Source organism: Triturus cristatus, chromosome 10 (genome assembly GCF_964204655.1).
Source record: "Triturus cristatus chromosome 10, aTriCri1.1, whole genome shotgun sequence".
Taxonomy (NCBI): Eukaryota; Metazoa; Chordata; class Amphibia; order Caudata; family Salamandridae; genus Triturus; species Triturus cristatus.
Window position 1 is genome coordinate 1,054,698,159 of NC_140593.1, and position 15,274 is coordinate 1,054,713,432.

The 15,274-nt window shown below is 44.1% G+C and overlaps 1 protein-coding gene across 1 annotated transcript in view; it reads right to left on the reverse strand.

Annotated features, from left to right (window-relative positions):
* Positions 1-542: 542 nt before the first annotated feature.
* FOXK1 (forkhead box K1) overlaps positions 543-15,274 on the reverse strand; it is a 283,908-nt gene continuing 269,176 nt past the window's right edge. The window contains exon 9 of the mRNA XM_085629187.1: positions 543-3,271. Coding sequence (XP_085485313.1) covers positions 3,051-3,271 — 221 coding nt within the window. The 3' untranslated portion in view covers positions 543-3,050. The remainder of the gene's footprint in view (positions 3,272-15,274) is intronic.

Genomic DNA, 15,274 nt, shown 5'->3' on the forward strand with positions numbered 1-15,274 from the left:
TGGGGAAGAGCTCATATGGTGATTTCTTCAATAAAAGTGGTGAAAGTATCTAAAATGGCCTCCAAGCGTGCAGTTTAATCCCTTCCCTGAATGGTCGGTGTAAACTGAAGTTAATTACAGTGATGCGCTCCTGTTTTGGTGATCATGAAAAACATGGTATGCATTTTAATGTACCAAAGAATCCCTAACCTGATGAAGGGTGCTGAAGAAAGCAAGTGAATTTACAAAATATCAAACAATGGCAAACTAATATCACTAAATCAGCATTGTTTTAATCCCGGATTATGATAAAACCAAAAGCGAGAATATTTGGTTGTTCCCAAACTGAACTGCCTGGAGAAAAAAAGTCATCATTAAATTCAAGAATGGGCCAAGTGATTAATGAAATTGAAAAAAGACCACCTGCAAATCATGATAATATCAAACATGTCTGAGTGAAATCCTGTTCCTTGTTTTACTTGATTCACAGAGACCTAGAGGTAGAATTCAGCATGTTCCTCCTAATTTAAATTTAATTTATCACAAAAATCACATAGGACGTATTTCCAAGTTACAAATACACCAATTTATTTGACACCATTGAATTCACAGCATGGTTTTCCCTTATCAGTCTTACCACTTCTTCCATTAGGTGTCACAAGTAGGAATCCTTATTAAACTAGGTCTTTTTGAGCCAACAATACGTTTATGTACCTTCATTAAGACTGAATGAACATCAAATATCTGGTCACATTTAGCCAAAAGGCATGTAGTTTCAGGGTAAATTGATTAATATTATGTGACCTGTAAGCTGCAGTGCATACTGTCAGTGCAAGAGTAACTTCTTCCAATCTTTGAGGTTAGGATTTTAATCAGTTGATATCAATGCAATGTATTGTTTTAGTAGAAACTAACTGGAGTTCATACCAGTGATGCCCATCCAAGACAACTGCACATGCAACTTTGTTCTTCATATTTTGCTATTATGGTGCCTGGATTTAATACACATAGGTTTTTCCACATAGGCATAGTTTGCCAAAAAATATGAAAGAAACAGGATGCGTTTTCAAACCATCCAAATCTTAAACTCAGGTCTCCGGGTCCCAAAATTGATAAATAACTCTGAGGTGTTCCATTCAGACAAAACTCTTAAAATAATAAAATGTATTTACAAATGACGTGGAGAGTTCAACTGCACTCACTGTGTTTTTTAATTTCTAAATACTTTGGAGAAAGAACCTATATGAAAAACACACCTTAAGCAAGTATTCTTGTATTCCCAATACTGTCTTGTTTAGCTCACTAAAGAGACAAACTAGACATGTATGGGTAAAGGAGACAGCTTTGTCAAGTTTTAATACAAAAAAAAGGTTTTCCTCTTGTGCCTATGTAATGTGGCTTTAGTTTAAACTATAATTAATTTAAGAGAAAGGGAAAAGGAAAATGAAAAAACTGAAAGCTCACACAGTGGAGGGAAATTATCTTCTTGCTGGCTTTTAAACACCAATAATGGTGTATCAATTTTCTGTTTATTGAATAGGCAAGGCATGACAATCTTGTAGTTGCTCAACTAATATAAATGTCTGCTTTTCCTGAGTTGGGCTTTGATGTGCAATGCTGAAAACAAAAGTTGCCGTTTTATGCTAATGACAACATTGAAAAGAAGTTTCCTACGTTCTGGCCGAAAACCATAATTGCACATTGGTTGAAGGCTTTGAACAGTATATATGTATATACGTATTTTTTGTAGACGCTACTTGAACTGCTCAGTCTGATTGGTTTATGATAATTTTGCGAGTGCTGAGCTGTTGATTGATTAGCTTTTGAAACAATCTCAATAGTGTTGTTATCCAAAATTCACTCCACCTCAGAAAAAATACATTAAAACGAGGGCATTGTAGCAATTAAAACCACAATAATAAAGACTTTGGAAAGTGACAACACATTTCAAATACTAACAGATGTCTTTATGTTTACCTTAAACAATTGTTTAAAATTTGCTGTTGTGTTTATGTGTACAAATGATAGTTTTTTCCCGCTTTAAAAAATGCTTTTCTAACATGAAATGAAACTACGACAATAACAGTTACATGGTTGAGACCACCGATTTTCGTTACCAGGAAAATGCAACAATCTGAATCCCCATGCGGAAAACAAAACTTGACATGGGACTCCAGGGCAAAAAGGAAGTTGTAACATCTGGAAAAATGACTGGTCAACAAAAACTTGCAAGAAATACAGCTTTTCTTCAGTGACAGCAGGATCAGGAGCTCTAAAAGCAGACAACGCCTTGAAACTAAACAGTGAAACACTTAAAAGTATGCAACATTAAAAAACCTTTTTTTGTAAATGGAAAGAATTTAATGCTTTGTCAGTCTCTTCATCTCCGATCAAAAGGTGTTTACTATAGGTAACTGCTGTTACAAAGATCCACTTGGTCAGTCCTCTCCCACATAAATCAGAAATGAAAGATGAATGGTTATTCTTTCTGTGTGTTTCCTTCGGTATGTTGTCGAGTTGTGTTTGGTACCATGTTGCTTTATGGTGGTCACTGTGATAACCTAAGCCAGCTCTCTGGCGAAGGGTGCAGCCTTTTTCAAGAACAGTAATCCATTTCAAAAGAAGTCAAGAACGCCTGGCATCTTAAGGCATTTAAAGAAATCTTCTTCCAAAGCTGCCAACGTATAGCACGTTCCTTTCAACATGGTGAGCGATGATCCTCCCACCCCATACCCTACTCCAGCAGAAACGATTCAGAATAGCCGGGTAAAGGGTGAATAGAGGACCTCCAGCAGCCATACAATCAGTTGTCTATATAGTATTTAAAATCTAAACTTGAAAAAATTAGCTAAGTTTTGCGCACTGTTCGCTGTAGGCTTCTTTTTTTTATTCCTTGCGTCCATTTTGGCACCTTAAAATTCTAGGAACTTCAGACCGGTCCTTTAGAACTAACCAAAACAAAAAAGAGCCTTCTTTTTTCTTATTTTTTTTTTAAACTTTATTTCAGAATCTTTAAATCTCTTGTTGAAATTCTCTCTTCTCTATTCATGTTATACTCCTTCCTCTGACTGTCAGTCCCCACTAGCTTGCGCTTGTGAAGTAGTGGAGGTGATGACTCCCGGTTGGGATGCTGGCCCTGGTAGGACAGCATCTTCCAGGCGCGCTTTTTTGGTACTCGGCTCTTCAGATGCTGCCATTGTGTTCATGGTATCTACTTCGCAGGCCCGGACGACAGCTACAGGAGTGGATGAGCTAGCCTGAGTCGCAAGTAGTTGCAAAGGGTTTGTGAGAGCTGGGAGAGAAGAGAAAAGACAGCACATTTTGTTTTAGTAAACCATACGTTTTCAGGCATCAATATCTACTTCTTGTTTGCTGGTGATTTAGGTTTCAAAACTGAACACAAATATTGAAATAAAAAAAGCAACAATATAATGGACATATACATTTTAAAGCTAGTTGCCAATGAGGGATTGGAATTATTGAAAGGTAATTTTTTTTTTCCTGCAATACCTATCATTTAAGGAGATCCAATTGTATTTCTTACATGAACAAATTTCAGTTTGTATGATTGTTTCCATTAGCAACATGTGGCTAGAACTGCTACCTTGTAGCCAGGTGAGAAACAGTTTCAAAAGCTGTTAAATCAGATCTTTGCATTCAAGTACCATTGACGAATATGCGTCCTACAGTGCGAATCACTTCCCTACATGTTTATATTGTATTGCTAGTTCTCTTCTTAAACAATGTAGCTAATTGATGTGTTTTTGACTGCAGAATGAGCGGTTGCAAAGAGTTAAAATAATGATAAACAGCTTGAGGCTAAGAATAATAAAGTAAACAGAGAGGTAATTTGAGACCCTAATCTTACATGTTGCCATTTGAGTATAAACAGCGGAAAGCCACACTGATAAGCATACTGCAGGTAGAATGTGATCGGATAGCATAGTGACCACTTACATGGCCGGAGAATACCACTGAAGCTACCTTAGTCCAACCTAGTGCAGTGTGCTGGCCAAAAGATCAAAGTTCGACCCCATGCAATGTATAAGGAAAACATTATTTACCTGCAACCATCAGTTTCCAGGTTGTATTGTTATACAATCATAAGCTTCGCACACGCCTGCCATCTAGTGTTGCAACGTGCTTTTTTTTTTTACAAGGTGGTTTAAGTTTTGGGTGACTGGTGATACCTCCCGCGAAACCCATAGTAGGTTTCCAGTCCCCAGGGAAGCCTGTTTTATTTATTCTTTCTTCCACCCGTTTTTCACGTTTAGGCTCGTCGCCTTAAGACGCGAGCAAGCCAGGCCTTCGGCTGCGCCCCCTGCTTGATGGCCCCCTGCTTGATGGCAGGCATTTACAGCGGGCATAGTGCGCCTGCGCGGCTGAGTGCTGCTCGTGGACTCCCCACGATCTAGAGCTTGTTTTAATTTCCTTGTATGCGGTCTCATCCATATTTCGGGATGTGTCTGGCTCCCTGCCTCTCTGTGGGAGCCATATTTAAAGGGTTCAATTTCCTTTTTAATTGTTTATTTGTTACGTTAACTCGTCCCAATTGCTGGACCCTGGTTAATTTATTGTTTTTTTCCACCAGCTTTTCACTATTAGGCTTGTCGCATTACGAAGCGAGCAAGCCACACCTCTGGCTCGGGACCCTGCTTGATGGCGGGCTAATAACAGCAATGCATAGCGAGTCTGCGCAGCGGGGACGTGCTTAAGGCAAGCCCACCCGCGCCCAGACTGAGCACAGCGCCAGACACATGATAGTTTTTGGCCAGATGAGAGCCCTGGATGTTAATACAGGACCGGAGGCTCCGAATATTGCTGCTCTTTCTTTACTGTTAAAATTACAGTGGCCAATGAAAACCTTTCAACATGTAAATAAAGGAATATGCTACTTACCAGTATACATCTGTTCTTGGCATGTAGAGCTGCAGATCTACACACTGTGCAAAGATCGCCATCTGGTGTTGGGCCCGGATGTTTGCACTTGTTTTTGTCTTGGAAAGTCTTTGGAAGTCACGAGGTATGTGACTCCTCCTTTGGATCATAGTGCGCATGGGTATCGGCTCCATCCTCAGATTGTTTTTCGCCAGCAGGGAAATGATGGAGCTTAGTAAGAAACAGGAAAGATGCCCAAATGTGTTGTATCTAAGTAAGATAATACTGGGCGTGTGTAGATCTGCAGCTCTACATGCCAAGCAAGAACAGATGCATACTGGTAAGTAGCATATTCCGTTCGAGGCATATGAGCTGCAGATTACACACTGTGCATAGATTGTAAAGCAGTATCCACCCTTAGCGGCGACCACCAGTATGTGTTACAGTAGTTTGAAATAGTGTTTTGAGTACAGCTTGGCCCACACTAGCCTGTTTAGTTTGCACATCAACACAGTAGTGTTTTGTGAATGTGTGCGGTGTAGACCATGTAGCTGCTCTGCAGATATCATCTAAGGGAATGTTGCCTAAAAAAGCGATTGAAGCCCCTATCTTTCGTGTAGAGTGGGGCTTTAGGAGGAACAGATCATGTAAGTTTTGCTTTATAGTAACAAATCTGTATGCATTTGACAATCCACCTAGCTATCCCAGATTTTGATATGGGGTTGCCTTTATGTGGTGGTGAGAAAAACACGAATAGTTGTTTGGTCTTACGAAAGGGTTTTGTTCTTTCTATGTAGTATAGTAATGCTCTTTTGACATCTAAGGTGTGAAGAGCTCTTTCTGCGACCATTTGTGGCTGTGAGAAGAATACAGGCAGCTCTACAGATTGATTGAGGTGGAAGGGAGAAATGACTTTAGGGAGGACTTTAGAATTAGTTCGGAGAACAACTTTATTAAGATGCATCTGTAGAAAGGGTTCTTGAATGGTTAGTGCTTGTAGTTCACTAACTCTTCGTAGAGAAGTAATGGCTACAAGGAAAGCAGTTTTTCATGTTAAGAATTGTAGCTCACATTTATGTAGGGGTTCAAATGGAGGCCCCATTAGTCTTGCGAGAACGATGTTCAAATTCCACACAGGGGAAGGTGGTACTCTGGGGGGAATTATTCTTTTGAGTCCTTCCATAAAGGCCTTTATGGCAGGTACCCTGAAAAGTGAGAGGTGGTGTCTATTTTGTAGATATGCTGCTATGGCAGCAAGATGCAATCTGATAGAGGTATAAGCTAGGTTGCATCTTTGGAGGTGTAGTAAGTAGCTTATGATGTTTTGGATAGACACATCTAGGGGATTAGTGTTGTTGTTATGGCAGTATACTACGAATCTTTTCCACTTGGCTGCATAGCATGCTCTAGTGGTAGGCCGTCTAGCTTCTTTGATGACGTTCATACAGTCAGGAGGAAGGTTAAGGTAACCGAATTCTAGGATTTCAGGAGCCAGATCGCTAGGTTGAGCTGAGCTGGGTCTGGGTGTTGGATCTCTCCATGGTTCTGGGTTAAGAAGTGTGGAGAGAGGTGTAGTTTTTGGTGCGGAACTACTAAGAGTTCCCGCATTGTGGTGTACCATGGCTGTCTGGCCCAAGTTGGAGCAACTAGGATGAGCGTTAGTGAGTGTTGCTGTAGTATGCGCACCACTAGGGAAATGAGTGGGAGAGGCAGAAAAGCGTACGCAAATCTGCCTGACCAGTTCATCCATATCGCATTGCCTTTGGACAATGGGTGAGGATACCTGGCGGCAAAGTTTGGGCATTTGGCGTTTTCTTGGGTGGCGAAGAGGTCTATTTGTGGTTGCCCCCAAGTCTGAAAAAACGGTTGAAGAACCGGTGGATGAAGTTCCCACTCGTGGATTTGTTCTGTTTGACGACTCAAAAGGTCGGCTATTGTGTTTTGGACTCCTGGGACATGTTGGGTTAGGAGAAAAATGTTCTGAGGTATAGCCCACCTCCATATGCTCTGTGCAAGTTGAGAGAGCTGCAGTGAGTGTGTCCCGCCTTGTTTCTGGATGTAATACATGGCTGTCATGTTGTCGGTGCGGACTAAGATAGTCTTGCCTGGTGTATGTTTTTGAAATGCTTTTAAGGCTAGGAATATGGCTAGTAACTCCAAATGGTTGATGTGGAGTAGCTTTTGTTGAGGTGTCCACCTGCCCTGCATGGTGTGATATAGTAGGTCAGCTCCCCAGCGGAGAGCGATGCGTCCGCTGTGAGGACTATTTGAGGAACTGGCTCGAGGAACGGTCGCCCTTTGGAAAGGTTCTTGGTGTTCCACCACTGCAGAGAGCGATGGGTACGACCGTCTACCAACACCAGATCTGTTAGCTGACCTTGAGCCTGGTTCCATTGGCGTGCAAAGCACTCTTGGAGAGGACGCATCTGGAGTCTTGCATGAGGCACTATGAATATACAAGAGGCCATCATTCCTATATGTTGCATGAACACTTGAGCTGGAAGAGAGTATTGCGGTTGGAATTTGGTGAGAAGAGCTTGGATGCTCGCTATCCTGGCGGGACTGGGATAGGCGAGAGCTCTTGTGGTGTTTATGGTGGCACCGAGGTATTGTTGCGTGTGGGACGGTTGGAGCTGGGACTTGGTGTGGTTTATGGTGAATCCCAGGTTGTGAAGTTGTTGAATAGTGGCGTGAGTGTATTGTACACACTGATTGTACGATTTGGCTTTTATGAGCCAGTCGCCTAGGTATGGGAAGACATGTATGTTTTGTCTTCTTAGATGTGCTGCCACTACTGCTAGGCACTTGGTGAACACTCTTGGTGCTGTGGTGACTCCGAATGGGAGCACCTTGAATTGATAGTGCTGACCGTCCACTACGAATCTTAGATATTTTCTGTGAGTGCTGTAAATGGGAAAATAGGCGTCCTTGAGGTCTAGAGTAGCAAGGGAGTCGCGCTGGGAAAGCAGAGGGAGGACCTGCTGAAGGGTGACCATGTGGAAATGGTCTGAATGTATGTATATGTTTAGCGGTCTGAGGTCTAAAATAGGCCTTAGAGATCCGTCCTTTTTTGGTATGAGAAAATAGAGGGAGAACACTCCCTTGTTTTGTTGGTGCAGGGGAACTGGTTCTATTGCACTCCTTTGTAGGAGGGAGATTACCTCCTGTTTTAAAAGTGACAGATGTTCTTGTGACATTAGACGGTGTTTGGGTGGGATGTTTGGGGGGTAGATGTTAGTTCGAGACGCCTGATTGAATTATTTTGTGGACCCACCTGTCTGAAGTGATGTTTATCCAGGCAGGGAGAAATTGGTGGGGTCTTTCCCCGACTGGAGTGGAATAGTCGGGGGGAAGTGGAGGGAAGTCATGTGGTAGGTGTAGAGGCAGAGCGGGAGTTGTTATTCTTGCCTCTGCCTTTGCTGTTATTCCCCCTGTAACCACCCCTTTAGTAACCTCTAGCAAAGGTGGATTGTGCGGGAGCTTTGTAAGAGGTGGAGGGGCTATCTGAGGAGTAGCCTCGATGGGTGCTTCTAAAGGATGAACGACGAAAGGATCGTCTGGGAGCTTGCGATTGCAAGGCTCCCATAGATTTGGCGGTGTCTGTATCCTTCATTTTTTCGAGGGATACGTCTACGTTGGGCCCAAATAAGTGTTGCTCATCAAAAGGTTGATTGAGTATAGAACTCTGTACTTCTGGTTTAAAACCTGATATACGTAACCAGGCATGCCTGCGCAAAAGGACACTGGTGTTGATTGCCCTTGAGGCGGTGTCTGCTGCATCTAGGGCACAGCGAATGGAGGTATTAGTGATGGTCTTACCCTCATGGATTAGCTCACTTGCCCTGTTTTTGTTTTTGTCAGGGAGGTGCTGCATTATGGACTCAAGTTCGTTATAATGTGCCCTGTCATATCTGGCTAGGAGCGCTTGGGTGTTAGCTGCCTGTGACTCTGTGCGTTTGCCAATGGCGTCTAGGAGTTTGGATTCCTTGTCTGGTGGTGGTGCGTCACCTGACATTTGGGAATTTGCCCTCTTCCTGGTGTTAGAGATTACTAGGGAGTCTAGTGGTGCGGGGCCCTTAATGTATTGGGTTAGTAGGGGCAGCTTTATACTTCTTCTCTATTTTTGGGTTGATGACCTTAGCCCTGACTGGGTCTTTAAAGATCTCTGTTGCGTGCTTAATGACCCCTTTAAGCATGGGCAGTGTTGAGGTGGACCTTTGTGTGGTGTCAAAGGTATCCATAAGAAAATCCTCCTCTACTGGTTCTGTATGCAGGGCCACCCCGTGGTATTGGGCAGCTCTTTGAAGGAGCTGGTTGAACCCGATATTTTCCTCTGGGGGGGGGGGGGGGGGGGGGGGGGGGGGGGGAAGGCCTGGAGGGATAAATATCATCTTGTGGGGTGTAAGGGACATCTGGGACACTATAATCATCCCAGGGATCAGGGGAGCCAGTAGGGGTAGGGCCCCCAAGGGGTTGATCGTCCACACCTCTCCCTGCATTGTCTGATGTGTTATCATCATCATCATCTATTGGGGTAGGTGATGGCGTGGGGGAGGAGGAAGGGGAGAAGGAATCTGTAATGGAGAGGTGGCAAAGTCTCTCTTCTTTGGTGGTGGACCAGGCGCAGGCATGTGTAGTGGTCTTGTTTTGATACTGAGCATTAAATGACCAGTCTCAGGATCCTTCATTAGTGTCTTTTGGGTAGGATCTGGTCGAAACAGTTCATCTGTGGGAGACAGATCCATCGGTGCCAAGGGCTTCGGTGCCTTAAGTTTTTTAGGTGTCGCCTCGGTAGCAGTTCTAGGCTTGGAACCGTGTATTTTTGAAGTGTCTTTTTGAGTCGGATGCTTTTTTTTCAGTTCCGAGGTCTTCGGTTTGGAAGTATCGGGACCTTTCGGCGGGCGACTTTTAGTCGGCTCCGAGGGTGTTGTCGGTGCCGAAGAACTGGTGCTAGCCTTCAACGCCGAGTGCTTCGATGTGGGGGCAGCGGTCGGCGTGGAAGAGGTCCAAGACGCCTTTTTCTTCTGTGCCAGAGTAGGCTTGTCGGTACCGAGGGTAGGCCGAGTCGCCTAAAGGCTTAGCAGGCTTCTTTACCGGGCCCGAAGGCGGGGCATGGGAAGCAGTGTCTCGGCGTGCACCTGGGCCCGAAGGTGGAGGTGGTACCAAAGCCTTTTTGGACAGTGTCGAGGGGGTGGGTGGGTCAGGGTTGACGTCTGTACTCACGGCCCTTTGAGCTGGAGTGATGTCTTCGACGTCGGAATCGTCTGCTTCGGAGGCGCTGATGATGGCTTCCTCGACTCGACCCTGCTCCGGAACATCGACGCCCTCTTGAAAGATGTCGTCGGGGATCAAAGATGACGAGCACGCCATTGTCCTTCGAGCTCGTCGGTCCCGGATGGTCTTTTTGGAGCGGAAGGAGGACAGTCTCTGGCCTCGTGCTCCGGTGAGAGGCAGAGGTAGTACACCTCATGTAGGTCGGTGTGGGGAAACTTCGACCCACATCGAGGACACTTTTTAAATGGCGTCCTTTCCATGAGCCGCAGATGAGGCCCTGGTAGGCCCGAAGGCCTTCGTCGGTGACCGGAATCGAAGACTTCGTAGTTGAAGGACGCGTGTGCTGGAAACGCGATCGAAAACAATACCATTGAGATGGGAAGGATTGCGCATCGAAGAGAAACCGTTAACGGTTCCGAGCTGGAACGCGAGAACACATCCGAGCCCGATGGCGGAAAAAAACAATCTGAGGATGGAGCCGATACCCATGCACACTATGATCCAAAGGAGGAGTCCCATACCTTGTGACTTCCAAAGCCTTTCCAAGACAAACACAAGTGCAAACATCCGGGCCCAACACCAGATGGCGATCTATGCACAGTGTGTAATCTGCAGCTCATATGCCTCGAACCTACATTTCCCATGATGCTGCATCACCAATCATGTCCCATCAGACCCTACAAGAGCCACCATCTCCTTCTCAAGAGCTTCTTTCATTGTTGCTCACGGCGGAGATAAGTGCTTTCCATATTATTATTAATCAAACGTATTCTGATAAATTTGTAAGCAGCTTTTTTTCCCACTCGCGGTCGTGCCTGGGGGAACGCGCTGCTGCGATTTATATGGCATTATGTGTGACGAATATTTTCCTCTAGTGTAATATTGCCTTATTTGGTTCAGGGAACATTTGTGAAGGCAGCACATTACTGGCGCGTGGGTCGCGAGTCCCCGTAGTGAGAGAATGTCACAGAGGTAAGTGGTGTTAGTCTACTAAATAGATCGCGGTCTCCCGCGTGACTATATCGGTGCCCTCCCCTCATATGGCCCGGTAACACTAAAGCCTTACATAGCCGGACGTGCGTAGCCATATTGGGCTATTTTTGAGCGGATTTGGGCTACACACGTCTTGCGCTTAACCCAACTGCTCCGGAGCTCAGAAAGCCTGGACTTTTACAATCGACAAGCGATTTCTTTGTTACGCCTGCAATAATAGTTCGCCCTGGGAGTGACTGCACGCTCCAAATATACATTTTACATGGCTCTTGACGTCCTGTTTGCTGGGGCTGCAATAATCAAAGACTACAACACTGCTGAGGAGCTAAGTTCATTCCTAGTATTTAAGTGCACATGGGTTGGCTGACTCCTCCACTGAATAGACTATTATAAATATAGTTTTTCGTCCCTAATTAAAGCTATAAATACAGAATGGACGATTGGGTCAAATTTGAAGATGATGGGGATGAACCCTACTATGAGGAACTGCAGGACTCTGTATTGGAGGATAACATTGTTGACGCTTAGGTACAATGTGTACAGAGTCCACAGTCCCCGGAGGTTTGGCAGAGGCTAAAGTTAGATATAACCTTACTCTCTACAGTGGTAGCTTGGTCGAGCAGTAAGGCAGTATCAGAGGACAGTGTAAAGCATTTGTTGTACACACTCAGTCAGCAAATGGTCTCACACACACAAGAACTGAACTCTAGGCCAATGGTTTGTATATAAAAATATATGGTTGTTTTATTTTAGAACCAACAATAGGTATCAAAATATACTTTCTCAGAATGAGATGCTTTAGTTAAATACTTTTCAATAGGCAATATTCTTTTGAAGGCAATAGTTACAGTTTGTGGCAATTGGCAACACAATTCAAACACAATAATACATTGAGCTCAATGGGAAATTCTAAGTAAATGCAATTGATTACTTTTAGGATTACTTTTCTAACTCCAGGACTGGATCCTAGATTCAGTCCTGGGACAGTTCCTCGAAAGAGGCGAGTAAATACGTTTTAGTTACTGTTGTGATTTTTAAGCAAGCAAAGTTGACACTTCGAAACCTTTTCTAATAAAATCACCAATGTTATCCTATGGGAGGAAATTCACTTAGCAGGTAAGTGGGGTTATTGTTACGTTTTCTAGCTCAGTGTTGGATCCTGGATCCAGCACTAGTGTACCACCTGTAAGCAGTTGAGAGAAAGCGTTTAGGTTATACGGGCAATTTTTAACAAATATTTGAAAGTTTGCAAAATCGACACTTTGAAACTTTTTCAGCAATAACCAGGCAATGTTATCCTATGGAAGGAAATTCAGGTTGTAGGTAAAGTATGTTCTTGTTACTTTTGTAATCCAGTGCTGGGCTCCTAGGCTCAGTACTGGGACATCTATCTAAAACAGGTAAGTAATTACGTTTTCAAAGTTGGTACGATTTTTAGAGAATATTAGTAGTTTGCCAAAATCGACAGAAGAAATTTCACAGAAAAACAGTCAATGGTTTCCTATGGAAGAAAATTGAGTTAGCGGTAAGTATGATTTTAATTACTTTTCAGGGCCAGTGCTGGGCACCAAGATCCAGCACTGGGATCTCTCCTAATAGCAGGTGAGTATTTTTGTTTTCGTTACTCAGTTGATTTTAGGTGAATATTTTAAAGTTTAGAAACTCCACACTTAAAAGAATTTTCAAGTGAAACCATTCAATGTTACCCTATGGAAGAAAAGTGAGTTATCGGCTTTTGGGTAAGTACTCGACTGGCAGAGTTAAGGTTCTGGGCATAGACTCAGAAGTCTCTCAGGGTCAGGTAAGTACAGTTGTTACACCTGTTGAAAGTGCTGAACGTAAAGTAACTGCTTTACAAACAGAAGTCACTATTCTAGAGAAAGAGAATCGGGTGCTTAATCTTAAAGAAGCCACCGAAAAGAACTACAACATACTCAATGAGATTCTGAACAAACACCAAAACGACATTAAGGATAGGAAGACCAGACAGCTCAAGAGAGACGAGGCAGACTACAGAGAGGGACGTGTCTTCACCTTTGCCCGCAAGTATGATCTACTAGTGCAGAATTCTTCTCGGGGTGACACAATTTCTAGAACCAACACGGGCACAATCTCCTCCAGTTCTTCCTCACTCAATTCAATCCAGACCAGTGACAGTGAACTTGACAACCAGGGCCCCTCTGCTGAAAGAATTACTACTTCTGGTTTTTTACGAGAGATACAGGCCATACAAAGGGAAAACAGGTCACAACAGAGACTCGGCGCACAGGACAGAAAACCCGCAGAGGGAAAAGAGCTGGGCAAGGAAGAATACAAGAGGAAGTTAAGGTCCGGGAACGGGAAGAAATAGTCACTTCCACCTCAGAAGTACAGGTAATCAACCTCTCCTCCAAGAGTCTTACTGACGACAGGATCTCTCTCCTTAGCAAAGGCCTTAATTTTAACCCTCATGAGACAGGAGACCTTTGCAGATCCAAGATTGACCTTTTCAAATTCATCAGGGGTCTTAAACTTAAAAAACATTTCTCTGCTATCTCTTCTGAAACCAATAGACCCAAGCACACCACAGACACTACTACCTCCAGCATGCAGAGCATTAATGACATCAAAGCCACGCACCTCTTACTGTCACTCACCGACACTGAGGACTCTCCCCTGAGTATTGAACACCTCTTACAGGAACTGGACATAGACACTGACGCCACCATCTGCAGTGGTCTCAAAACCAAATCTAAATGGACACCCACCTTAGCGGGAGGTAATTCTATAGATTTATTCCACAACCTTGTCTTAGAAGACCTAGATGTATATGAAAACAAAAGAATGAGGGCTACACGTAGACCCAAGGATAATCTCAAGAGATGCGAACGCCTGGCTCTCAAAACACTTGGAGCTGATACTGAAATCACTATCAGAGAAGCTGATAAGGGTGGCAACGTGGTGGTCATGAACAGCACTGACTACCACCATGAGATCCTTACACAACTCCAGGACAATACTTGTTATGAACTCCTGCATGATAATCCCACGGGCCCCTTAACCATCTTGATTAATAAGAACCTGTCAGACTGGCACACCCTTGGTCTGATTGATGAAGACGAGGCACTCTATATGAAAGTAATAAGACCCACCTTCCCCTGGCTCTACACTCTACCCAAGGTCCATAAACAAGCCATTTTTCCTCCTGGTCGACCCATCGTGTCGGGCATAGGGGGACCCACAGAAAGATTGGCTCAATATGTTGACCTTTTTCTCAGCCCCATGGTCAGAAACCTACCCTCCCACATTCAGGACACAAAACACATTTTGGGTGTCCTTGACAACGTCGTGTGGCAACCTGATATGATCATGGCCACATTGGATGTGGTCTCTCTGTACACCCCTATAAAACCCATTCTTGGTCTAAAAGCAGTTACTCACTTCCTAGAAAATAGACCGGCTACATTGTGGCAACACACTAACATGCTCACCACCATGATGGAAATCATCCTGAATAATAACTATTTCCTGTACGACAGACAATGGTACAAACAGATCAAAGGTGTGGCCATGGGCTCTAAATTTTCCCCATCTTTTGCCAATTTGTACATGGGCGCCCTAGAGGCTAACTGGATCTGGGGCCTTAACGGGGCACTATGGACTGACAACATCATATATTGGGGTCGTTACATCGACGACTGTCTCCTGCTATGGTCTGGCACTAAAGATAGTCTCACTGATTTCTGCCAATATCTTAACTCCAACAACATGGACATGCGCTTCATGTGCACCTCCAACACGAGCAGAATCAATTTTCTAGACGTAGAACTATACGTTAGCAACAACACTCTCCACAGCCGTCTTCACCGTAAAGCTACCTCCTGTAACGCCATTCTCCATGCTGAGAGCTCCCACCCCTTACATCAAATACAGGCAATTCCCTACGGAGAATTTACTAGAGCACGTAGAAACTGCAGTGAAGAGAATGAGTTTGAGGCCTGTCTCAGAGATATGAGATGGAGATTCATCAACAGAGGCTACAAACCACGCACCCTTCAGAAGGCAGCCCAGAGAATTGGGAAGATCCCTAGAAACGCAACCTTACTCAACAAAAAGAGAACCGATTCAGAGTCCCAACCGGTCAGACTTATCACTGACTACAGTGAGATAA